Genomic DNA, 23,564 nt, shown 5'->3' with positions numbered 1-23,564 from the left:
CAGGAGGATGGCAGTACCCTGATTTGGCATTAGGAGAAGTCTGATTTGGCTAAGTCCAATGTATTTTAGGGGGAAAGACATAAGAAAATTACAGGAAAACAGAATTTCATTTCTTCTTCTCATGTTTTAAATGTTAAAACAGGGCCTAAAGTTTCAGCAGAGCAGGACATGTACAATTCAGAGAGAAAAAGTTTCCTTGCCACTTTTCACTTCATCTAGAAATGGGTGATGTATAGTAGGCAAATCAAAATCTGTTATTGAGGAGGGTTTGTTTAGTCCTTCCCCAAGGACAGTTGAGAATCCTCAAGGCCTCCCTCAGATTGCTTTTCATCTCTAAGAGATGGATAGGCTCCATCCTCCATGAAAATGAATGGCTGTGTCACTGATTATGAAATTCTGGAGAGATACAAATTTTGCCAATGCTGCCTGCTTTTGTAAAATATTTGTTTCAAACTGTGGATCTGGAAATTCCTTAGTTATGGGCCAACTCAGACCTGCCTCTGATTCTGAGGCTTAGAATCCTTTCTGGTTTCTTTATTACTGTATCACACACTCAGGCAGGCAAAGAAAGCAGCTGTCATTGTTTCAAGGAATACTAAATACTCTTCTTTTTACTGAATCTTCATTCAAACCCCCCATAGGTCAATATTCCTATTGGAACATTTAAAACATAAGCAAGGATTTATTTGAATGAGTGTGCTCTTTTATTGGAACCTAAGAATCAGAATTTGGCCCAGTGTTTTAGAACAGTGAAAATTCATGTGGGAAGTCAGTTGAGCTTTTAAAAAAGTTCCTCATCAAGCCCTAGGTTTTTTTATATACTAGCATTAATAATATACTAGCATACAGTCATGTCATCCTGATTTGCTCTAGTTGAAGATTAGGCCTGGACTTTTGAGCAGTTGGAATGGTTAGTCAACATTTTTGTTCAAGTGTTGAGTTTCACCTGTTGCAGATGAGTCTCAGTGTTTTTACCAGCATTCTAAACTCACCCTGTGGCTGTGAATCCCCGCTGCCTTGCTATAAACACACTCTCCCAGAGGGCAGAGGCTGCTCTGGGCAGACATGACTGAAGCAATGTGGGTCTTTCAAGTCAAAGGCAATATATTTCTTTATTTATTGACATCAGGCTGCCTAGGACGTCTAACCACCCCAGCACCACCACTACAGTTACAGGCTGAGCTTGCCATCAAAATGGAACTCCTGATAAAAGGAAAAAGATACCCAGGAGACTGAAAGAAAATGCTTTTTCATTGAAGGCAACTTAGAATTACTCACTATTCTTTCTGTTCTTTTAAAATCTGTAGAGTTTTGAAAGGCTGGGTCTGTGACTGACAGAAAGATCTGCTTGAGAAGCCAGGCTCAAATGTGCCTTTTGGAAAAGGAGATCTTCTCTGACAGCCTTTCTCAGCTCCACAGAGACATATGCTATGTGAGATCAGGAGAGTACCTCTCAAACACAAACTATTGCCTACTGATAAATTGTCTCAAAGAGGCTTTTATTTCTCTAGTGTCCATACTATAGAAACTGCCTCTGTCACCTGTCCTGTCTGGAGTGATGCCAGCCTTCAAACCAACAGGAGTTTCAGGACTCTAAGAATTTTAAAACTAACCTAAGAATTTTAGAACTATAACAAAACAAAAACCAACCCATAATTCATAATTATTTCTGGTGTAATTCTGCTGGCAATGGTACTGCTGTGGCACAGCACAGTTCATTTCCTAAGGAAATACACTTTATCAGGCATCTGAATTTGAAAATGGTTTTGCAGGCTTCCACAGGACATTGAAAAGCACCCCACAACTTCCACAGTATACTATTCCTGTCATGGTATTGCCTTGTACTGGGCTGACATATGCCCTGCAGTAGGCACAGCAGCTTTTATCCTCAAGGACAGCATTTGGGAGAGGAACTTATCTTATTTTGATGTGTCACAGCTTTCATAACCTGTTGGTGCAGAGCACAAAGAAACACATTTTCTCTGCAGCAGCACCAGTGGGACAAACCCAGAGCCAGGAGCAGTGGGGCTCAGTTTGCAGGATATTCTTAAACCCAGAGCTTCCCAATAGTGAGCAATTTCCCTGAGCCTCTGGGGTTACTGCTGTGCAGGACTCAGATTCCTGAGGACAGGCTATTGCTCATAATCAGGAGTAATCTGTTCTGTGCAGGGTGTCAGCATATATAATCTTCCAATAGAAGCAGGATGTTAATTTTCTAATACAACCATACAGATCTGGAGTGCCACAATAGAGCTTGCTTTTATACATATGCATTAGCTCAAAAAAAGACCTTTGTGGAAGCTAATGCTCCATACAGCCTCAATAGAAAAGTGAAGCACTTGAGCTCAAAGGGAAAGAGAGCTTAAAATTATCTGCTTTCATTGAAACAATAACCCACTTGGCATTTTTGCCTTAGCCAGGATTTCCATACATATGGGGGACAGTTCAATTGCTTTTCCACCAAAGACAGTTCAAACAATAAAACAGGATAAACAAAAACTAACAACCTACACTGGCTTTCCAACTGAAGACAATGTGTCCTGAAAGTTTTATGAGCAATGGAAGGTTTCCCTGGCAGCTGAATGGTCAGTGATTTTTCCCTTGGTGCTTTTCTGGCATGGAAATTAATTCCTGTGCAGTTCTTGCAACAATCAGCACAGGAGCCAGTGGTAAAGGTGAAACTTTTCTTGCAGGTTTGCTGTAATTTTTGCTGGTTTTCGCCTTATGAGAAGATGGGCTCCTTGTGATGTGATGGAACCAAAGTTCCCATCACATCAGGAATAGTGGGAAGAACAATCTGCCAAAAGCTCTGAAACCACTGCTGACTTCAGCAGGAAAACTCACAGCATCAACCTTATGTGTAATCTCAGATACTGCTCTCCAACTTATCGTGAGCAAGGTGCTTTTAATGCTCACAGCCAGCTCTAGGTGTGTGTCTAAAGGACAGCAGCCCTTATGGAAGGGGAATTTTCTTCCTGCCTCAGATTATGTGACTTGCCACAGGTAGAGCAAGATTTTTTACTGAATGCTGAAATGCTGGCCTGTTTTCCCAGCCTGTAAGAAAGCCTGTTGAATAGCAAACCAACTCAGTTTTATGTTAGACAGATCCAATTTCCTTAAGGCTATTCTGTAGATTCTTATTGTGCCACCTTGCCAGTTACTGCACAAATGCACCACATTGCCCCAAAGCAGAATCCATGTCACACCAGAACTACCTTCTCACAGTACTAAAATCTGTAAGATATGGCCAGAGAAGCTCTTTAGATGTTCTCCAAAGTTGTATATAACCTAGAAGCTTAGTAAAGTCCCTTTCTGTGTTGCTGCTTTTCTGACAGCTTTTCCTGGTATCCAAAGGTTTTTATGAGTCCTTACGAAGATGTGGCTGCCTCTAAGTTGGGATCATACAATATAGAAGTAGTTGTGACCAGAGAGTTAGATAATGGTCATGTTTGATAATGTCCACACCCAGAAAACAGCTGTAATGTGGCCTTTTGTGTCATGCTTGGTGATCTACAAGGTTTTTCCTGAACTGGAATGTTGTGTGAATGCTAGGATTGTCTGTTGTGTGTACAACTCCACAGAGCCCTCAATCCCTGTTACACAAAACTGTCACATCCTTCACAAAGGATGTGAACATGAACAGGGAACTTTATCTCTCAGAATGTGGGATATCTCATTACATTTGAGTTATGCTGATTATCCAGAGTTTTTGTTGATAAAAACCTTTAAATTTCACCATCTTATCTGTGTGTTGTACATAACAATGTAAGGTTAGAGGAGTTCTAGAGAATTTCAAAGATAGCTTGTCAAACAGAGATCTGATTTTTGTGTTTGTTTTTCTAAAAGACAAGCTGAGTTACATGGGTCCTGTGATAAAAGCACTCAGTAGTGTTCTGAATTGGTTTTCATTATGCTCCTATACCATCATTTTAAACAAAGGTTTCTCAAGGCATTCCAGAGTTGGACAGAATTGAAGTCAGCCTCTTTCTCCCATAAATGACATAAACCTCCCAGGACACCAGAGATGCAAGAGATCCATGTTTAAACTCAGCAGAGAATCTGGCCCACTCTTAATGCATTAAGTGCCAGTTTGGAGTGTCACAGACACTGTGGCACAATTTCTAGACTATTTGACAGCCCCTAGTGATGTCATAAAAGCATTTTTTTATGTGACATTGGTAACCCAAGTTCTGAAAAAAAATTTAATCATAAGAGTCATTTGAAAAACGTGGTTCAGATTCATGCATAATGTTTTCAGAAACATTTATTATACAGTTTATTTCCAAAATTCCATTTCACTCTCTGATTCTACCTCTAAATATAAATCTAATCCTCCTTCCTTGTCCTCTTCCATATATATAGCACACCCACATGTGATAAAGCCTTCTGCCACAGCAGTAAGGCAAGGTGGAGGGAGGGGGATGAAGGCTGTAGGTAACCTGTGGGAGCACTGAATGCACTTGGCTGCTGCTCATAATGCTCCAAAGATATAATTATCACATGCATGAGGAGTACTACATCTGCTGCATCTCTTTTGCTTAAATAAATAAAAGATTCCAGTGCTCCCTCACTGAGGAGCCATTAACCAGAGAGGTCACCAGAGGATTTCACACCCCCTGTCCATCGCCTTCCATCTCTCTCTCTCTCTTTTTCTCTTTTGCACTCTCTCCCCCTCTGTCCCTACCAAACTATTCCTATTCCTATCAAAATCCTCACCACCTCCTTTCCAGTGCTCAGCTTTCTGCTTCGTTGTGATTTTTACATCTTTTCACTTCCCCTCCTCGAGCCCTCTTCCCTGTTGCCTGTAAATCTCCATTACAGTTTGCAGGTAGTGATCATCAAGCCAGGATTCTCAGTGAGAAGCAGGAATAGCTTTAACATTAAGGATGTGTTTTGTAGGTGCTTCACTTGGCATCCTTGTTAGAGCTTGCTTTGTCTCTGCAGCACAATTTAGCATTCTGCTCTGCCAGTGCATTATTTCTTCTTTCTCAAGAGCCTTGCACGTGTCTGTACTCTCCCTGCTGCCCAGTGTGTGGCCTGGACAGGCTGCCTGTGACACAGCAGGAATTATGTATTTGGGGATTTGCTGCAAAGGCCCTTTTCTCTTTTTTGGCTCAGCCCATCTGCTGGCAAAAAGTTCCCCTGACTAAAACCTCTTGCAGATGAGGAACCTGACCTGTCACTGATTACTTGTCAGTAACTGATGTCCTCAAGCAGGGGCAGGACCATTGTTAGGGCTGCTGCAGTAAGGAGTGTTGGATGCTTGGAGAATTACATTCTCCCCTCTCTACTAACAGTGAATCCAATTTCAGGGCAGTGCAGTAAGACCTCTGCTGACTGCTGTCAACAGTGACCCACTTTCCTGTCATAGAGGGAACCTGAAGGATTGCTTCAAACCAGCAGAAATTCTTTTTCCATAGTCATTCCCCAGAGTTTTTTCTACTGCTATTGGTAGTAGATTTTGAAGCTCCCCAAGTCAGCTCTGACTCACAGCATTGTATCCACATGCATTTATTTCTCTCTGTGCACCATTATGGATTTACCAAAAGACAGCCAAAGTGTTCAAAGGCCTTACAGGACATGTGTCAAGCAGGGCAAGGTAGTGGTTTAAAAACTGGGGCCAATTTCTATCTTTGCCTGTGACTTTTCGTAAAGGATTAATGAGATTATGTAGGTGAATAAATCCAAATGCATAGAATTAGATATTTAAACATATATATAGTGGGAATATGGCCAAATTTTCTGGAATGCTTAATTCTCAAAATTTCATTGCTAGCAACAGAATCTATTATTGTACAGACCCATTTGAATGAGAACTGATTTACATAGATAACCAAGACAAATAAGTGTTAGTTTCTAAGTTTGAAAATATTTGCCATGCACTGTTTCCTTCAATTACTGAAAAAAAGCTTTATTTTTACATTATTGTTTCATAATGTGTGTATACATCCAGAAGTGACAGGTGATGTGTGAAAGCAACAAGTCTGTCTGTATAAAGTCATGCCTATTTTAATATAAGAAAAAAAAATAATAACAAAAAATAATAGTCATACTTCAGAAATAAATTTGGTAGCAGTTGTAGAGTTCACTGATATCTACAGGTGGTAGAATGCCACCATGACTTCTGCTTCATGAGTCCTACCAAAACACAAGATATGGTTATTGGCAAATTCTAGCCATGCCCAGTGCCTACGTTGACTTAGAACAGAAGGAAGGGAAAACAGCATGGGTTAAAAAATGCATTGAGCTTTACTTTGTTTCTTTCTATTGCTGTTTTCACAAAAGCCTGGGAGGTGTGGGACAGCTTCAGAGACTCTAATGGCAATTCTTGTCTTTCAGGCATCGGATCTCAAAATCAAAATTTAGGTAAGTAAAACTGGCTTTTGCTTTTCCTCCTTTCTACTGTTTTTTGCTCTTTTATGAAGTGATTTACACAAGCATTGCTGGGATGCAGTGGTGATTCTAGGAGATCCTGCTAAATATGTCAGATTTTAGTCATAAATTTTTTCTTAGTTTCACACTGAAATAAGGCACAGGGACTACTGACTACTGAAGTACCTATCTATGCTACCTTTGTATCTCAAACCATAAAATACAAAATCAGAAATAAAAACCCAGTTCAACCACATGATTGCACAACATCCATCAACATCAGCCCTGTCTGCTCAAGGCTCTCTTTGTTGAACTTCTTTGCTTTGTTGATTGTAAAGATTTCAGCTGATGAAGTTGGCACCTTACTTGTGAAATTCTGCCATTCAGCCTGGGACATGGGGATCTTCTCTGATGGTGTTTCTGTTGACTCAGAGCTTTTGGAAAAGTGAGGTAGACCTAAGATGGCTATTTTTGGGGTTTCACTGGAGAGGCTGACTGAACTCATGGAACTTGGTTGCTAAGGTCCCTTTCTATCCCTTTGGCAGGATCTCAGCTGCCTCCATAACCCTGAAATCAAAGTCAGATTTATAAAATACTAAATGAATTTTCAGAATAACTGGAGCACGTGTGTAACTGAGTCCTTCTGCTTACCTAAGGAGCAATGAGTAATGTCAATTTGGGAAGCACATAACATCCCCATGTAAAGAGAGAAAGAAAAGCACAGAAAACACCATACATTGTCATGTGCATGCACATTTATGCACAGCTACACACAAAAGTACGTGAGATTGCAAATACTTTAATGACAACATTAATGTCTAAGTGTGGTGCCCACTTTGGAAGTTGGGAAGATTATTTCTTGTCCCAAATCCACTGCAAAACACACAGTGTATCTGTTTGGGATAGACTGGTGCCTTTGTAAATTGCATAGGTGAAAAATCCTAGATTTGACCACCTGTTAAAATGTTGTTGCAAAATCCTTGTTCACATTGTGTTTATATGGTCTGGCTTTAGTTCCTATGGATTAGGACCCTGATGTCAAGCATGGCCATAGTTTGCCACTGAAAATTATACACAGGGCAAGAATAGCCAAGAAAAGTTCATTCTCCTGTAACATGGTGTATGTGTGTGTCACTTCAGACACACACATATGTATGTAGTATCTATATAAAACTATTAGATTTATTATACAGTGGCAAGTGTTGCCTGGAAACTGGTTGCTATGCAAGTTAAATTCTGAAGAGTAGGAGGTGTGTAATTAGCTTTAAATATCTTCTGTAGTTAGTAATTACCCTGAGAAATCAGTGACACAAGGGGATGTGTTCATGGAAGGCAAACTTTAAAAACTCTCTTGATTAGCAAATGGCACCCTTGGTTCCCTTAGTCACCTTTACATGAAGGTGAGATGCCGAAGCCCCCTAAGTTTTGGGATTTTTTTTCAGAACTTGTAGCCCTTGTATAGGGCTAACTCCTGAATGTTGCTGAATGCTGGAAATGTTCTTTGGATTTTATTTGACCTCACCTCTCCAAAGATTTAATCCTTCAGCTCCACGTGATAGAGTATCTTTCTATTGACTGTCCTGAGGCTGGGCAAGGTGCTGTTGCAGGCCCCAAGAATCAAGTTCAAGGAGAATATTTATTTATGTGGCAACTGAGCTAAAAATCTCTTGAGGTCTCTGCAGTGGATGTCTTACTCAGATAAAAGTATTGCTTGAAGCTCTTGCAAATTGGTTTAGGACAAACTTTATTCCTATAGCTATAGGAGGGATGTTCACAAGTGTCGACTCAGATGAGAGAGTGTTTTCCAGGGTGAACTTGAGTTACTCCCTACCATTCTTGAACAGTAAATCAAGACTAGAGTCTCCCTTAACAGGGAGCTGCAATAGCCTAAAAATCCCTCTCTGAAAAGAACTTTCCCTTCTTCAATTTTTCAAGTCGCTACTGGCGCCGATGGAATCGATTCTGCCGAAGGAAGTGCCGTGCTGCTGTCAAGTCCAATGTTTTCTATTGGCTGGTGATCTTCCTCGTGTTTCTCAACACCCTCACCATTGCCTCTGAGCACTACAACCAGCCAGACTGGCTCACGGAGGTCCAAGGTGAGCAGGAGCTGCTGCTTCCGTTTGTTATGGAGGGTGTCAAAAAAGGGAGATGGGAGAAGAGCTGATGAATTAAACCACACAGTGTCAAAGGAGAGTGCACAGCTCCAAGCAGTCCTGTGTCTGTGGAGGATCCTAAAAAATACAATTAACTTATCTGCCTGTGCTGGGAGAAGTTATAGAAAAAATGTAAAAACCTCCTTTCCAGCCAAAGCAGTGTTCCATTTGGTATAAGTGAAATCAGGAGATTATGCTAAATTTATATTTGCAGCCACTGGATTCCCAATTTGTGGATAGCTACTGGGAACACCACATTGTCCAAGGTTTCCCCTGAAATGGCCTTTATGATTAATTCTAATTATTAGGGAGGTGATGAAGAGTGATTTGTAAAGTTCTTCTGTCTGCAGAACAGCTGAATTCTCTCTGGAGGTGAGAGCAGCTGAAAGGGCTTAATTAAGCAACAGTAGGTAGCACAGCAGCTCTTCTATTCCCACTCTCCTCTGCAGATGACGGGTGTGAAGGCAGGTTGTGCAGGGAAGGCGTGTCCCTGCCACTGGAGGTTGTGTAATACATTGCAGCTGTATGTGCAGCACATGAGAACTGCTGCAACCCTCTTGCTAAAACATTTCTGTGAATGAGATGCCCACGCTTTTCTTTGCACCCATTCTTTGACCCAAGCTGTACAAAGTTAAATTTTAAGGCTGATCCTCAAAATGCTTTCTTAGAAGCAAGGCCCAATGATTAATTGTGATGATCTTTTGACTAAGTTTCTTTAATCTGTTTCTTTTTGCTTTCCATGAGACACTGCCAATAAGGTGCTGCTAGCTCTTTTCACGGCAGAGATGCTGCTGAAGATGTACAGCCTTGGCCTCCAGGCCTACTTTGTGTCCCTCTTCAACCGCTTTGACTGTTTCATCGTGTGTGGAGGCATCCTGGAAACCATCCTGGTGGAGACAAAGATCATGTCACCCCTGGGCATTTCGGTCTTGAGATGTGTGAGACTCCTCAGAATATTTAAAATCACAAGGTACTTTATTGCTTTTTGGGGGCTGGAGGAGGGCTGCTGCTTGATGCACAACAAGTCGCTCACATTCCTGTTTATTTTCACTTTTTCTGCCACTACTTAGGTAGTGTGAGTGCTGGATTAACAGTCCTCATCTTCTGAAGTCTGTAACAGGGTGGGGAGGGCTGTACAGACTGGACATCTATCCCAGACATGAGGGGTGAGGGGTCTGGCACAGACAGCTGGAAACACCTGATACCACATAAAGTGTTAAACTGAAATCTGGTGTGAACTGAGCTCAGGCTCTTACAATTCTCTGCAAATGACCAAGAAAACCAAAACAGCAGATAGCCTTGTGACCTCCTGTGACGCTTTTTGATGACAGAGAGGAGCCTGAAAGGCTTCCAGCCAAAACAGCATTTGACTGAGGAGCCCATGCCAGCTCCAGCAGACTCAACAGTGACCCGAGTGGGAGACTGTGTCAATACCAGCAGCTCTAGGCAAAGGATGTTGCCAGCTATTCCCCTTCCAAGGAGTCCATCACAAAACAGCAACTTTATGAAGAAACCAGACTTTTTCCAGCTTCCAATATCTCCTCTTTTCCCTTTTCATTCTTTCCCCTCTCCCTCTGCGTAAAGGCACGGTGATATCTATTAAACAGGCACTGCTGCTGAGCCAGGTACCTCCAAAACACCAGCTTGGTTTGGCAGGGCTTTTTCAGCCTGAGGGGAGTTTGTAGGAGAGATCAGCTCCAAACTTACCCAGAGCTCTTGCAACAAATCCATCCAAGCCCTTGCCCCAAGTAGCAGAAGGTCTGCCTTTTCCCATGTGGGCACCAGCCAGCACCTTACAAAAAGCTTGACTGAGGTGGTGAAAGAGTTCTTTTTCTGCCTGCTCAGCCATCAAAGTGTCCCTACAATTCCTGTAACTCTCCCCCCCCACCCAACCAGAGGATAGAAATTTGAGATAGAATTTGAGATAGAAAACACAGCACATGAGAAAAACAAGTCCAAAACTGGAAGATCATCAAGATGGCTGAGCTGAGAGGCAGAAAAAAAAAAAAAAAAAAAAAAAAAAAAAAAAAAAAAAAAAACAGACTTGGACTTGTGCATCATGCAAGATTTGCCCTTAAAGCTTCTGAGCCTCAGATCTCTGGCAGGATGGATGGATCCCAGGGTCAGATGGCAGAGACAGAAAATTGATTCACAGTCTCAGAGAGAGAGGCCAAAGCAAGCCTACAACTGCTCCAAAAGGGGGGAAAAAAGTGTTTGGATGTGTGTGATCATAGAAGAGGGGAAAACCTTCCAGAGGGGAACGTTCCCTCCCAGAGAGGGGAAACAAGAGTTTCCAGCAAGAAAGAAATAGTGGGGATCTCTGGTCTGGGGATTGTTTTTCCTGGATCCATCCATTCCCAAGTCCCAGGCCTGGTTTCTGAGGAAAGCAGTAGCTGTTTCAGGCACTGGGTAATCAGATACACCCAGGGCAACATACCAATAGCTATAAAAGCATGAGCTTCAACATAGCATCCTGGAGAGGTCATTGTTTTTTCAAGACATGTCTCCAATCCTATATAAGCTAGCTAAGAGAATTCTCTAACAGAAAGGCAAACACTGAGAGAATATCATTAAAACTTTAGAAAGCCTGAGCTGGTGGAGTACTCATATATTCCTAAAGCTTCTGGCAGAAATGTGATGATGGAGCCAATCAGCAGCAGGACTGGCTACATTTGCCTTCACTCTGCAGCACAATTAAAATACAATTTTGCCTGGGAAAAGTGTTACCTGGAATATGTCTCCTGCAATTTGTGCATGGGTCTGTGTGCAAAGCACAGAGCTAAGGAAGAGCTCATGATGCATAATGTATTAATCAGATTTTTCTTTCTTTCTTTCCTGTTCCTAAAAGATTGACAAGTAGGCTGCAGTAGCTTCAAATTTATATGTTTTGTAATTATTCATAATTTTCTTCATAAATCTTCACTCTGTGGGTGAAGTTCACCCTCATGTGGAAGGCCCTAACATGAGCCTCCAAAGCAGTATTTTAGGCTCACTCATGCCTTGCAAAGGACAGAATACTTTGGCATTAAAGCCAAACTTTTACCTTCTCTAGTAAATTACATATGTCTCTATTGTTCACTCAGCTCTAAATACAATGAGGATTTATTAATGACATTATCAGCACTGGTGCAATACCCCACCTGAGTGCCATGATAATGCAGAAAGATACCACACTGGAAAGCTGGGAGGGGCAGGAGAATTATTTGGTTTATATCAAACAATTATATAGAATTATTATTGTTTTATATCAAACAACAATTAAAGAATTCTTTTACATCAAACAAATATTTTATATAATTATTTTAAAGAATTGTTTTAGATCAAACATATATTCATGACCATAGGAGGACATACAGTGGAAGTGAGAATAGTGATCATCTAGGATATTAAAGAGGTACAAAGCAGGAAAATTACTCTAGTGAGAATATATCAGAAGGTAGACTATTCTTTATATATTTGCATAGATTTTCCATGATAAACACCATGCGCAAACAAATTCTGGGTCATAAAGATGATACAATTCTACAAGAAACACAAAAATAGCTCCATAATAGAATAGAAACAAATAAAGATGCCATCAGATGAACAATGCACCATTTTAGAATCACCATTTAGAATTTCAAGACCAAGCATTTCTTCCAAAATTATAAATACATTAGACAAACAGACAATGTAATCTGTTTTATTCTCCCTAATTTTTAAAGTGCTGTGCAGAACATCTCACTTTGCTATGAGAAGACAGATTATTTTATCATTATAAATAATCCTTTACTGCTTTATATGTATTATAGCCCTTTGTATTTAAAAAATCATATAATTGTGACAGCATACAGAAATTTGATGCTTTATACCCAATCCTGCCACTAGGTAAGTCACTGTTAATTGTAGGGAGGAGAGACAGGGTGCCCCATTTTTTGTACTTTCTGTCAAAAATGACTGTCAAAGTGGTTTTATATGGGATGAACAGGGTGGGAAGCTTCCCAATAATGAGTCTGCCAGCTGCTGCTTTAAACCCTGCATCTGCGGTTGCCAGAGATGAGATCCTAAAGCTATAGGGGAAGGCAATGGAGAGAGGGGAGAGAGCAGAGCAGGTTAAGTTCTAACCCAGGTATGGAACAAACCCCTTGACTTCTCTGCATCATTGCTCCACTTTGAACAGGGATCACAGTCAGGTCCTGCTCACCTGAGGGTCTGCAGCTCCTCATTCATGGCACCCTCAAGGGCCCAGGATCTGCAGTGGGGGCTGTCAGAGGCACATCCATTTCCCCATAAATCTGAGGCAGCAGCACTGCTTTCTCTCATACTTCCCACTAAAACATGCCTGGTCCAAACCCTCCTATTCCATCCAGCATCCAGTGCTGATTTTTCCTTTGTGGTCAGGTGATAACCAGAGGAGATGAACTCTTCTTTGAGACCCTTCTTTGTTTGGGCTTCAGCCATTGCTGACATGAAACCCTCGTGTGTCACTGAGTAATCCCAGATCTCGCTGTGAGGGAGTTCATGTTAATCCTGCAGCCGCCAAATGGGACAGATGCTACCCTCAGGTCAGGCTTCTAGGACCCTGAGATAAGACCATTGTTATTTTCACATCCTAATCAGTCAAGCATTTCTTATCCTCTCCTTTTTCTCCTTTTTTTTTTTTTTCCTTATTGGTTTCTTTACTTTTCTAGTGGTACTGTATGTTTAGCTAGCACTAGCACACAGATAAAACAGAACTCATCTTACCATCAGGCCGTCTCAGTTAATTGCTTGAAGCTTGATGCTCATATAAGAATCTGAATGCCAGGTATTCAGCCATTTGTAGGAAATGCAGAGCTGAGAGAAGTCTGCATGGTTGTGAGCTGAGATAGCAAGGCCTTTAAGCTTAAACTGAGTAACTGGGACTGTTCAGATTTGTAACAACTTTACTGCTTCTTAAGGGAACTGCTAGAAAGACCTAGAAAATGTGTGTCCTGGCTGACATTGGGGAGCTTGGAGATGTTCTGGAGCCCATCAACCTCTGCTTTAAGAATGCTGAATTCATTTGACTTTCATCTGACTGAATTTTTCCCTTCTCCTGTGTCACTTTCCCTTCTTTCCAAAGTGTGAAAGTATGTGAGCTGTGAGCATAACTGCAAACACAGGGAGCTGTTACATTGCACATTCCGTGTGGATATTTGGTGGCACTGAGCCCACAGCTTCTATGCCCTTACCTTTGCTCTGTAGTTTTTCATTGCTCATCTCTTTAATTGCAGTTAAACTTTAAAGCATCCTAGTTTTCTCTGAAGTGCTGAAGCTGGGCTGGAGGGAAAACATCACAGCTCTCTTTGAAGCTCAGTCCTTGGAGATGAACCTGCTGCTGAACTTGAGAGGACACAGTGGTGTCCATCTGCAGATAAGATTGCTGATCTTCCTGAAGTGATTGGGCTGTCAGGCAGTCCTGCCTTTCACAGGACAAGAAAAGTATTCTTTTTAGATCAATATTTAAAAAAATATTAATTTAACTAGGATTTTAAGAACCCTTGTCTCTAATGAGGATGTATACTACCTTCAGGAAAAAAGGATGAGTTGAAGGATAAGGCTTCCACAGAAGAGCCAGAGCACCAGTCTGCCATCCTTTTTACCAGGAACTTTTGTCTTCAGGGAAAGTATGGTTAAGCAGAGTCCTCTGGTTAAAGAAATGTTCAAAGTTGTGGGCCTTGGGAGAAGGGACTAGAGGACCTTGGAGGATTCTCAAAGCAGGCCAGGCAGAAGGAAGAGCACAGGCAAACATTGCTGGCTTGCTGACCTGTGAAAGCTGTTGAGGCTTTGCTAATAAGGTGTATGAAAATGAGGTGGTTGGAGGACAACAGTGAATCCTCAGCCCATTCTGAAAGCTCTACCAGCCCCAAAGCACAGAAGAGGAGAGCTCATGACCAGCTAAGCAGTAGTTTAGGAGTGACTGAGCAGATGCAAGACCAAAGTGGAAGTTGCTTCATGGGTGATGTGGTGAATTCTTTGGAATTTTTTTCTAAAGCCTCTTTCCAGCTGGTGACTACTCTGCAGGCTGAAAAAGAATGCAAACTTACATGCTGCAGCAAACATGCATCTCTCTGAAACCTAAAGTGGAACCACCATGGCAAGAAGATCCTTTCCCTGCATCATACATGAGTCTGAATGGGGCACAAGCCTGAATACACTGGGAGAAAAGGTCTAAACCATCCTGTCTCTTGAATGAAGCCATTTGAAAATGTTCTGCAGCCTGTTTGAAGGAGTAAAAAAAAAAAAAAAAAACAAGTGATGTTGTGCTCTTCCAAATAAATGTAGATCTGGAGTTTGCTTTAGGGTCCTTGTAAAAGGAGCATTGATATCTTTCTCATTCCTCCCAGTCCCAGAGAACTCAGCAACCTCTCTGTGAGTGAGCCCAAGCACACACTCACACACACTCCAAATTTTGGGCAAGTTTGTATTTGCATCCAAACAGTTTCCCCATCTGTTCTTGCTAGTTATTACAGGCCATTCTCTGGAGTGAGTTATTCTGGCTGCCACAACATCTGTGAGTGCTGTAATGAGGTTGGTTAGAATGTAACTCACTGAAGCAGCAAGAACTAATCACTGTATATTGATGGAAGATGTGCAGAGCCTTAGATGGAGAGTGCTGTAATAATCTTCTGGGTGTGTGTGTGGAGGGGGGGTGGAGGGAATTGTGTGTGTACACGTGTGGTAGTAAAATTACTCATTAGCTGCAGTAGGTCTCGTTATCTCAGGGAGGCACATCAATGATTCACTGCTTAACAGGGTGTTGGGAAATGCCTGCTTTACACAGAAGGCAGCCTGAACCAATATCCTGTGCAGTCCATGAGCACCTGTCTGGAACTGAAGGAATTTTAACTGCTTCTATTTTCTCTCCCAGATATTGGAACTCCCTGAGTAATCTTGTGGCTTCACTCCTGAATTCAGTCCGCTCCATTGCCTCCCTGTTGCTGCTTCTCTTCCTCTTCATCATCATCTTCTCCCTCCTGGGGATGCAGCTCTTTGGGGGCAAGTTTAACTTTGATGAGATGCAGACCAGGAGGAGTACATTTGACAACTTCCCTCAGTCCCTCCTCACTGTGTTTCAGGTAAGGGCACAAGTGGTCCTTGTGGGGCCAATATTTTGTGTTTTCATGGGGCAAAACAGGTCCTGCAGCCTGACAGTCCCCAGGGTGGGGCTGGACCCTGACAGCTCCAGGAGCAGGGTGCCAGCACAGGGTATTCCCTCCCAAAGTGGGAACCAAAGATGAAACCCCTGTGTGTTGCAAGGCCACAGACAAAGGGGTCTTTACAGGGCAGGACAAGAGAATAGCCATTGCCATGTCCCAGAGCAGCACTTGCTGCCAAAGCCCAGCCCTGCTGCTGTCCTGCCTGCTCTGGGGAACAAATACCTGTTCACAGTAATCCCTATAAATACCTGTTTAGCAGTGATCCCATGGCCTTTAAGCCCTATGCAGCTTTGGGAGAGACCCACCAAGAGCATCAGGATCACGATTTCACTGAGATGTGAGGAGAAATGGCCTGGAGTGCTGTGCTGAGGGCAGTGTCATAGGCTGTGCAGCCTGTCTGAAACAGCAGGCATGGGAGGGAAATGCTTGGAACCACGGGGAGACTTGAGTGGATTTTTCTAGGAGAGCCATTACCTTCAGCCATCATCTTCAAGAATACACTCTTTGGGAATTTTTCACAATTTGAGCACGGGCCTTCTTTGCATTTTCTTTGTTCTGTGGTTTGTTTTTTGTTTTTGTTTTTTTAATGTTCTAGATGGACACTGCCAGAGTCTCCATCAGCTCCATGCTGGGGGAGGGGGTGTTCTCTGGGACAGTGGGTATCTTTGTGTTAATGGGGTGTTCAAATTCTCTGTGTGGTCTAACACTGTATCCCTTATTGGTGGGAATGTGTCATTTAGATCCTGACTGGGGAGGACTGGAATTCGGTGATGTATGATGGGATCATGGCTTATGGCGGCCCCTCTTTTCCAGGAATGTTGGTCTGTATTTACTTCATCATCCTCTTCATCTGTGGAAACTGTATCCTTTGATGCTACTCTTTTCTGCAAGAGGGGATGAATTAAAACCACTGTTTACTTTGTTATGTCACAAAATAGTGAATTTCACACCTCACGTTTTTGCCCTTTCCCTAGGTCTTAATTTTAGCATTGCACTGCCAAAAGTTTAAAAAGTTCATTTTATTTTAGCTGGTGCTAAGGCATATAAACAATTGTAAGAGCCAGCTAAATGCCAGTTGCACATGCTAGATTGTATTTAGTATCTTTACATGTTTAGTGTTTTTATTTTTCATTCCCCTTAATTCACTCATAGGTTTGTCTTTCCTGCCTTCTCCACAAACTAATTTCTGGGTGTTCCTACTGTACTTACTGCTTTTTTTTTTTTTTTTTTACTTTAATGGCTTTTTTAGTAATATATTCCATGTGCTTCCATCCAAACTTTATGTGGAATAAAAATATGTATAATCTGCAATATGCTATATACAAATGCTGTAGTAGGAGTAACATATGTTTGACATAATTGATTTATGTGAGATCATGTATTAATTCATGTATAAACTAACAGGACCTGTGTTCCATTTCAGTCCCTGCAATCTGTGTGTTCTTCAAACAGAAAATGTGCTCTGTTATCTTCCAGCCTGTGCTGGTCTTGAATAACTTCAGTTCTGTCTGGTTTAAGGTGAAGTGAGGGCACTGTACTCACCCCAGGAGGCACAAAGCACATTGCAGGATTGTGCTGTGAGTGTCTCTTCACAGGAATTTGCATGTAGCATAGAGCTGCCTTTCTGTTCCCTATCTCAGTTTGCTCCAAATTTGTCCATGTTTAGTTGCTGCTTCCCTAATAAATGGCCCTCCTGTGTCAGAGGTGACATTTCCTTTTATACTGATGCTTCTATAAAGCCACCTTATAGACTCAGCCCAGCTCTTCTGGCCTTTGCTCATAATTCACATCTCTCAAACCCTGTTATGTGACATTTTGGTTGACCTGCATGCCCTCACTTCAAAGTGAGATGGTGCAATTCCACTTATCTGAAGGTCAAGGTAGGCAATCTGGCTGACAGCTTAAAAAAAAAAGCTACAACTTGGATCTCCTTGTGAAAACGTGAGCCAACTCTACAGTGCTGGCTGACTTTGGAGCATTTAGACCTTGGAGCCCAGGGAGGGGGGATGTCTGTGTTTCCAGACTAAGCCTTGAACCAGGGTTTGCTTAAAAGTTATCATGGTACAATAAGACCTACACTCAAGAAATGCATAAAACAACCTTCTGGTCAGATTTGTAACATGAGACCTGAACACTGGCTGGTAAGACAAGAAAACAGCTGTGATTCCTTGCCCTGCAGCTACATGGGCATGAGTGGCCATGCATGGATTCTCTGTTAGGAGATGGCAGAGTTGTCAGCTCAACCCTTCACTGTCCAGACTAAATTAACCTCAGAAATGCTCACCAGAGTCCCATGCTTGCTGTCCATAAAATCCGCTTGTGCAACCTAAACTGTCCAAAGATGCAAAGCTTTCCATACTCCTCTTATGTTCAGTGGGATCCTCTTCACAAAGGGAGACACACTTGGGAAACTGGAAACTAAAATGTAAATTTGTAAATCTGCTGTTTTACATCAGCCACTCTGTTGTGAAATGTTGAAAACCCACAAAGTGTGTTATCTGTGTGGAAGGAAGGTGTAGGTTTGTGCATGATGGATATGCAGTTGTGTGAAATGGAAGTTTGGAAAATCCAAGAGATCTGATGACAGGTTGCTAAAAATTTTCAATTAAGAAACCTTTGGTATAATCTTTTTCTACAGTTTTCAAAGCCTGTTTTCTTTAAGTAGCACACAAATAGATATCCTGCTGAATGTGTTTTTGGCCATTGCTGTGGACAACCTTGCTGATGCTGAGAGTTTAACATCTGCACAGAAAGAGGAGGAAGAGGAAAAAGAAAGGAAAAAGCTAGCTAGGTAAATCCATTTGCATATACCTATCTGCACACATTCCTGTAATTACACACAGCATGGATATATAGAAATATGATACCTATACATACATGTGTGTATATGTAATATATGTAATTATCTGTATGTGTATAGATTATATATGTCATTAATTATGTTTGGGGTTATGTATATATAAATTTTTATGCAAAGGTACTCCAGCTGTAAAACAAGAAAGTGTGAGCTAGGAGTCCCCCCAGTTGCAGTGGTGTGAGCTGAGGAAAGGAAGTTGGGTTACTGATGAGCTTTCAGAGCATCAGCAGAGAATGAGTATGGGTGTCAATCCAATTTGAATCTCCCTGCTATCCTCTGATTGCTTTGGGCCACGAGGCACATTTTCTGTCATTCCCACCATGAGATTTAGCAGCTTCTTTTTCTTTGGATGCCACATGCTGTTTTTCCTTTCCCAGTTCTTTTAGTGTTTCTGCAGACATTTAAGGGGCACAAGCTGGATGAGGAGCTGCTCTGTCATTCCCAGATGCCAACAGCAGGGAAGCCTCTCCTTCCTGGTTATTCCTATTCACTGTCTTCCAGGCTGCTTGGAGGGGATCTCCTGTGCAGATCTTTCTGCTTCATCCTGCATGCAGCTCAGGAGATTTTCCTTTCTCTAGGGGTGCAGTGAGGGGAAAAACTTTTGTAGAAAATCCAGTTGGAAGCTCACAAGAAATGGGTTGAAAATGGTGCATGACTTTGTTGTTGGGTGAGCAAAGGGATTTCAGCTGACAGACCTAAAATATGCATTTTCACAAACACATGCCAATGAGAAAGATAAAAAATAAAAGGCCCTATATAAAAATAGATCAGAGCCTCTGCCTTTGCCTGCAGATGAGGACAAGGTGCAGCCACTGGTATGGAAGCTGAAATCAGAATGGAGATGCCAGCCAGCTGATTATTCTCATGGTGTGTGCTGTACTACATGAAGTTCCCAAAAGGGAAGCAGCTTTCCACCTTTGTAACTCTTTGGTTTTTATCTTGTAAAATTGCTAGAACTGCTAGTCCTGAAAAGAAACAGGAGATGGAAAAAACAGCTGTGGAGGAAGAGGCAAAGGAGGAGAAAATTGAGCTGAAATCGATCACTGCTGATGGAGAGTCCCCACCTGCTACCAAGGTAAGGTCTGCTGGCAGCCAGCACTCTCTGTGCAGTGATGGCATGAGCAGCTTGGGTTTCTCAGGGAATGAAAACTGTCTGCCTTGTCTGATAAAGGCTTTGATGCTTCTCCTTCCATTTCTGTCAGATCAACGTGGATGATTATCAGCCCAATGAGAATGAAGAAAAGAGCCCTTATCCCACAACAGAAGCACCAGGTACACATCTCCTTCTTTGTATCCCTCACTCAACAAAGCTCCAGTTGATAATGTACACAAAGCCAAACTGTGGTAGTAGGTCTGCTGGAAATGCTTTCATGATGGGACAGGATGGTGTCCTTGCATGTTTTTGCACAGGTGTGGTCTGGCCCTTTGAAGTCCCTATCCTGATCAATCATATTTGATTTGGTTCCCTGTAAAGCTCTTTACTGGAAAATACAGAGCTTTACAGAGAATCAAATCATATAAAAACCTGTTTCAAAATATGCACATGACACTGTTTTCAGTGTGCTTTATCAGTACTCAGTGGTCAGGGGTGTCTCACAACAGAAAGTCATGAAAGGGAAAGTGCTAAATGCCTTTTTGCACTGTTTTCTAATCTAAAAGCACAGTGTGACACAGCATAACTCTAAAGGCACAAGATCTCAGCCTAGAAATGCAAGAAACAAGCTCTCGCATTAGTTAGGCTGGTTTTCAAGTCAGGTGGGCCTAATTAACTTCATTCTCAGATACTTGAAAGATTGGTTGAAGAAATCTCAGAACTTTAAGCAGTGTTCAAGAGAACCTGAATAGGGGGCAGGATTGGAGCTAGTCAGTTCAACTTCCAATCTTGGAAAAGTGCTGGAACAAAGGATTAAACTATATCACCACAAGATAAAGAGATGATCAGCAGCCAACACAATTTGCCAAAAGCAAATCACATCAAGCCACCCTTATTTTCTTCTGAAAGGGGCTGAAGTGTTTTATTCTGAAAACACCTGTAGACAGGAGAAAATAACTAGATGTAATATTCTTTAACTTTGCTAAGGCTTCTGACCATCTCTTACAGTGTTTTTCTAGTCATAAACTGACTAGAAAAATCTGGTCTAGATGATGGTGAGAGAAATGATCAGGCCCTTTATGGGGAGGGTAGTGATAGCCCAAGTGAGTTTGTACAACCCAAAAGCCTGTCTGGAGTTCAGCTCAGTTCATCGTTAATGACCTGAATGATGGAAGAGGCAATATGCTTATTACATTTGTAGATGACATGAAGCTAGGAAGGACAAGGAGTGTGCTGGAGGGCAACATTAGAATTCAAAGAGCTCCTGAGGTCCTGGATAAATGGTCTAAATAAAATTGAAAGTGCCAGGCTCTACGCATAGACAGGAATAAACAATTCACAAAGAAAGGATCTTAGGTGACAGCTAGTTAGGTAACAGTCCTTGAGAGAAGGATCTGAATCTTATGACCACAAGCTCAACAGATGTCAGCAACAGTTTGCTGTCTTTGAAAAGGCAAGCAAGTAGTGAGATTTATAACACAGAGAAAGAATGGGCCTTTTGTCCAGTTATGGGTTTGTTTGAACTGGTCAATGGAAGCTATTCAGAGCAAAGCAATTGTTTTGTTGTGTTCAACATTGATAAGATCTTTGCAATCTGGAATATCATATCTCTTTTTGGGTTAAGAGAAGTGGGGCTGAACAGAAGAGAATGGTGAAAACAATGCCAGTAGGTAGCAAGAACTAAGATTGGATACAATTTGCTCATTTGACTTAGGAAAGATGGGAGAAACGTCTTCATATTCCTAAAAACCTTCTACAGATTAGGATGAGAATTATCTCCATTATGAAGCAACAGATTTTATAGGATTCACAGCAGACAATTTTCTAATGGTGAGGCAGTAAAAGTTCCCAGAGATGGTTGTGGAAGCCCAGCACCACTGGATGTTGTTAAGGACAGGTCAGAAAATGTCTCCCAGAAAAGGCTTAGATATAGAAATTAATTGGACCTGGCTTGGCAGAGGCATGAACCAGAGGGCCTTTTGTGATCCTTCCCTGCCTTTCTCTTCTGTGTTTCTGTGATTATGTAACAGGCTATATTAGGCTATAAAACACTTTCTCTTCTATTCCATGATTCCTAATAAATAAATGTCTGATAATAGGTTGATTTGATAGGGTAAAAAAGAACACAAAAGTTCATTTTGAGTAGATGGGCAAGAGCTTCAGACAAGAATAATGGAAAACTGTTCATTGCATTTGATTTTCAGTACAAGAAGTCCTCACATATACTGTACTTGTGTTCTTCCATATTTATAGCAAATTTATCAGGAGTAGAGTGTGGTTCTAATTTGTGCAATGCTATTTTAACACTGCCTGAGGAAGGTCACTCTGGATTTAATCTTTCCATCACCTCTATAGGCCCAGGCACTTACTGGATACACATCCCCAGTTGCTACAGGGTTTGTGGGTGTCTTTAGTAAGAAGCACAAATTAAAACATCTTGATACAGTTTTGTTTCTGTTTCTTGGCTGGCTTGGATTTGCAGAAAATTACTTTTTTTTCAAGTGAAACAACAGTCATCTGAATGTCAATTTAAAGTCTACTGCTAATGGAATTGGGGTTTATTTACTTTCTGTAGATAGCTTAGAAAGATAAGCTTATAAATGAAAAATATAACAAAACACTACTTTTTGGATTTTTTTGCCTTGCATAGAATTAGAGTGCAGAAAATGAAGTGAAAACACTTTAAATGCCTGCCTCAGAGTGCCAATCCCTGTCTTAGCATACTTTTGAACACAACCTAAAATTTGAATGGATTATCAGGTTTTCTCCTGTCTCCTATTAAAAATGCAAAGGGACACCATCTTACTTACTTGCCATTGTATGGCATCAATGCCATTTCAAAACAGGCCTTTTCCCTGAATTGTTTATCAATTCTTTGTGAAGACTGAAGATTCAATGTTCAGAAACCATTTGAACTGGTTACCTCATTTATTTTTCCTCACATAGGTCCTTTCCTAACCTGCCTTGCTCATTCTCTGACTTGTTTCTGCTCCTTAAAGCAGTTTTCTCAATACCCTCTCCTGACTCTGCTTGCTGCACAGTGCTGCCCCTCAGCCCCAGAGTGGTTGCAGCTCCTCAGGTCACCTGGTCTCTTTTTAGGAAGGACAGACTAGCTCTCCCAGAGATTTGTGTACACTAGGAGGATTATTATGATGATATGTTTATTACAGGAAGACAGGGAGCTAGCCTTGCAGTCTAGTACAGAAATAGACAAAGAATTCGGAACGTCAGATGAAGGTAAAAGCTTGGGATGATTCATGGGAGCTTGGAGCAAAATAATGTCCTTATAGGAGAGTTCTGGTCTTTCTACAGTAAAAAAAACCCTCCACATCATCGAATTTCTCACTGATGCTGCCCTGTAGCCTGTTTGTGCTTGTCTCCACAGCCAAAGAACATTTGCTTCTACAAATGTGAGCAGCTGTGCTGCCTCTATATGGAGGTAGATAGCATGGGCAGTGACCTGGGATGAGGCTGTAATCACATTATTCTTTGTGAATTTGGCCCTCAATGTTTCCTTTCTTCTGTGCCCTAGACTCTAAGTGAAAAGTAGAACATTGCTCTTTATCTATGCCTGAGGAACTGAATGTGTTTTTTAGTCTGGAAGTATTTGGTTCCCAGAGTCATTAATCTATATTTCTTGCTGTATGGCAGACAGGAGAAAAAGAGGAGAGGAACAATGTTCTTTATGGTCTTCATGGGACTGATCCTTCTGCTGAAGATCTATTTTCCAGAGGCATTGCTCCATGCCCATTTAAAAGTGTATTTTAAGCATTCCTCTGAGTAATAAAAGAAGAATGATCTCACATTGAAGGCACAGAGCAGGGACCCAGCATACTCTTCTTAAGTATGAGTTTCAAATATCCCACATGATCCCAGGCATTGGTTTTCTGGCCTGTTCAAGAAGAAAAAATTTTGCTTACCTCACTCTT

General features: G+C 41.6%; 1 protein-coding gene across 19 annotated transcripts in view; it reads left to right on the top strand.

Annotated features, from left to right (window-relative positions):
* The window catches only part of CACNA1C (calcium voltage-gated channel subunit alpha1 C), a 450,530-nt gene that overhangs the window by 337,820 nt on the left and 89,146 nt on the right, over nucleotides 1-23,564 (top strand). For all 19 annotated transcript variants that reach the window (XM_063153847.1, XM_063153843.1, XM_063153842.1 and 16 more), the window contains 8 exons: nucleotides 6,340-6,366; nucleotides 8,308-8,468; nucleotides 9,270-9,495; nucleotides 15,397-15,604; nucleotides 16,426-16,546; nucleotides 18,362-18,476; nucleotides 19,497-19,617; nucleotides 19,745-19,814. In XM_063153847.1, coding sequence (XP_063009917.1) covers nucleotides 6,340-6,366; nucleotides 8,308-8,468; nucleotides 9,270-9,495; nucleotides 15,397-15,604; nucleotides 16,426-16,546; nucleotides 18,362-18,476; nucleotides 19,497-19,617; nucleotides 19,745-19,814 — 1,049 coding nt within the window. The remainder of the gene's footprint in view (nucleotides 1-6,339; nucleotides 6,367-8,307; nucleotides 8,469-9,269; nucleotides 9,496-15,396; nucleotides 15,605-16,425; nucleotides 16,547-18,361; nucleotides 18,477-19,496; nucleotides 19,618-19,744; nucleotides 19,815-23,564) is intronic.

Source organism: Melospiza melodia, chromosome 4 (genome assembly GCF_035770615.1).
Source record: "Melospiza melodia melodia isolate bMelMel2 chromosome 4, bMelMel2.pri, whole genome shotgun sequence".
Taxonomy (NCBI): Eukaryota; Metazoa; Chordata; class Aves; order Passeriformes; family Passerellidae; genus Melospiza; species Melospiza melodia.
This window is presented reverse-complemented; position numbering and strand designations above follow the sequence as displayed.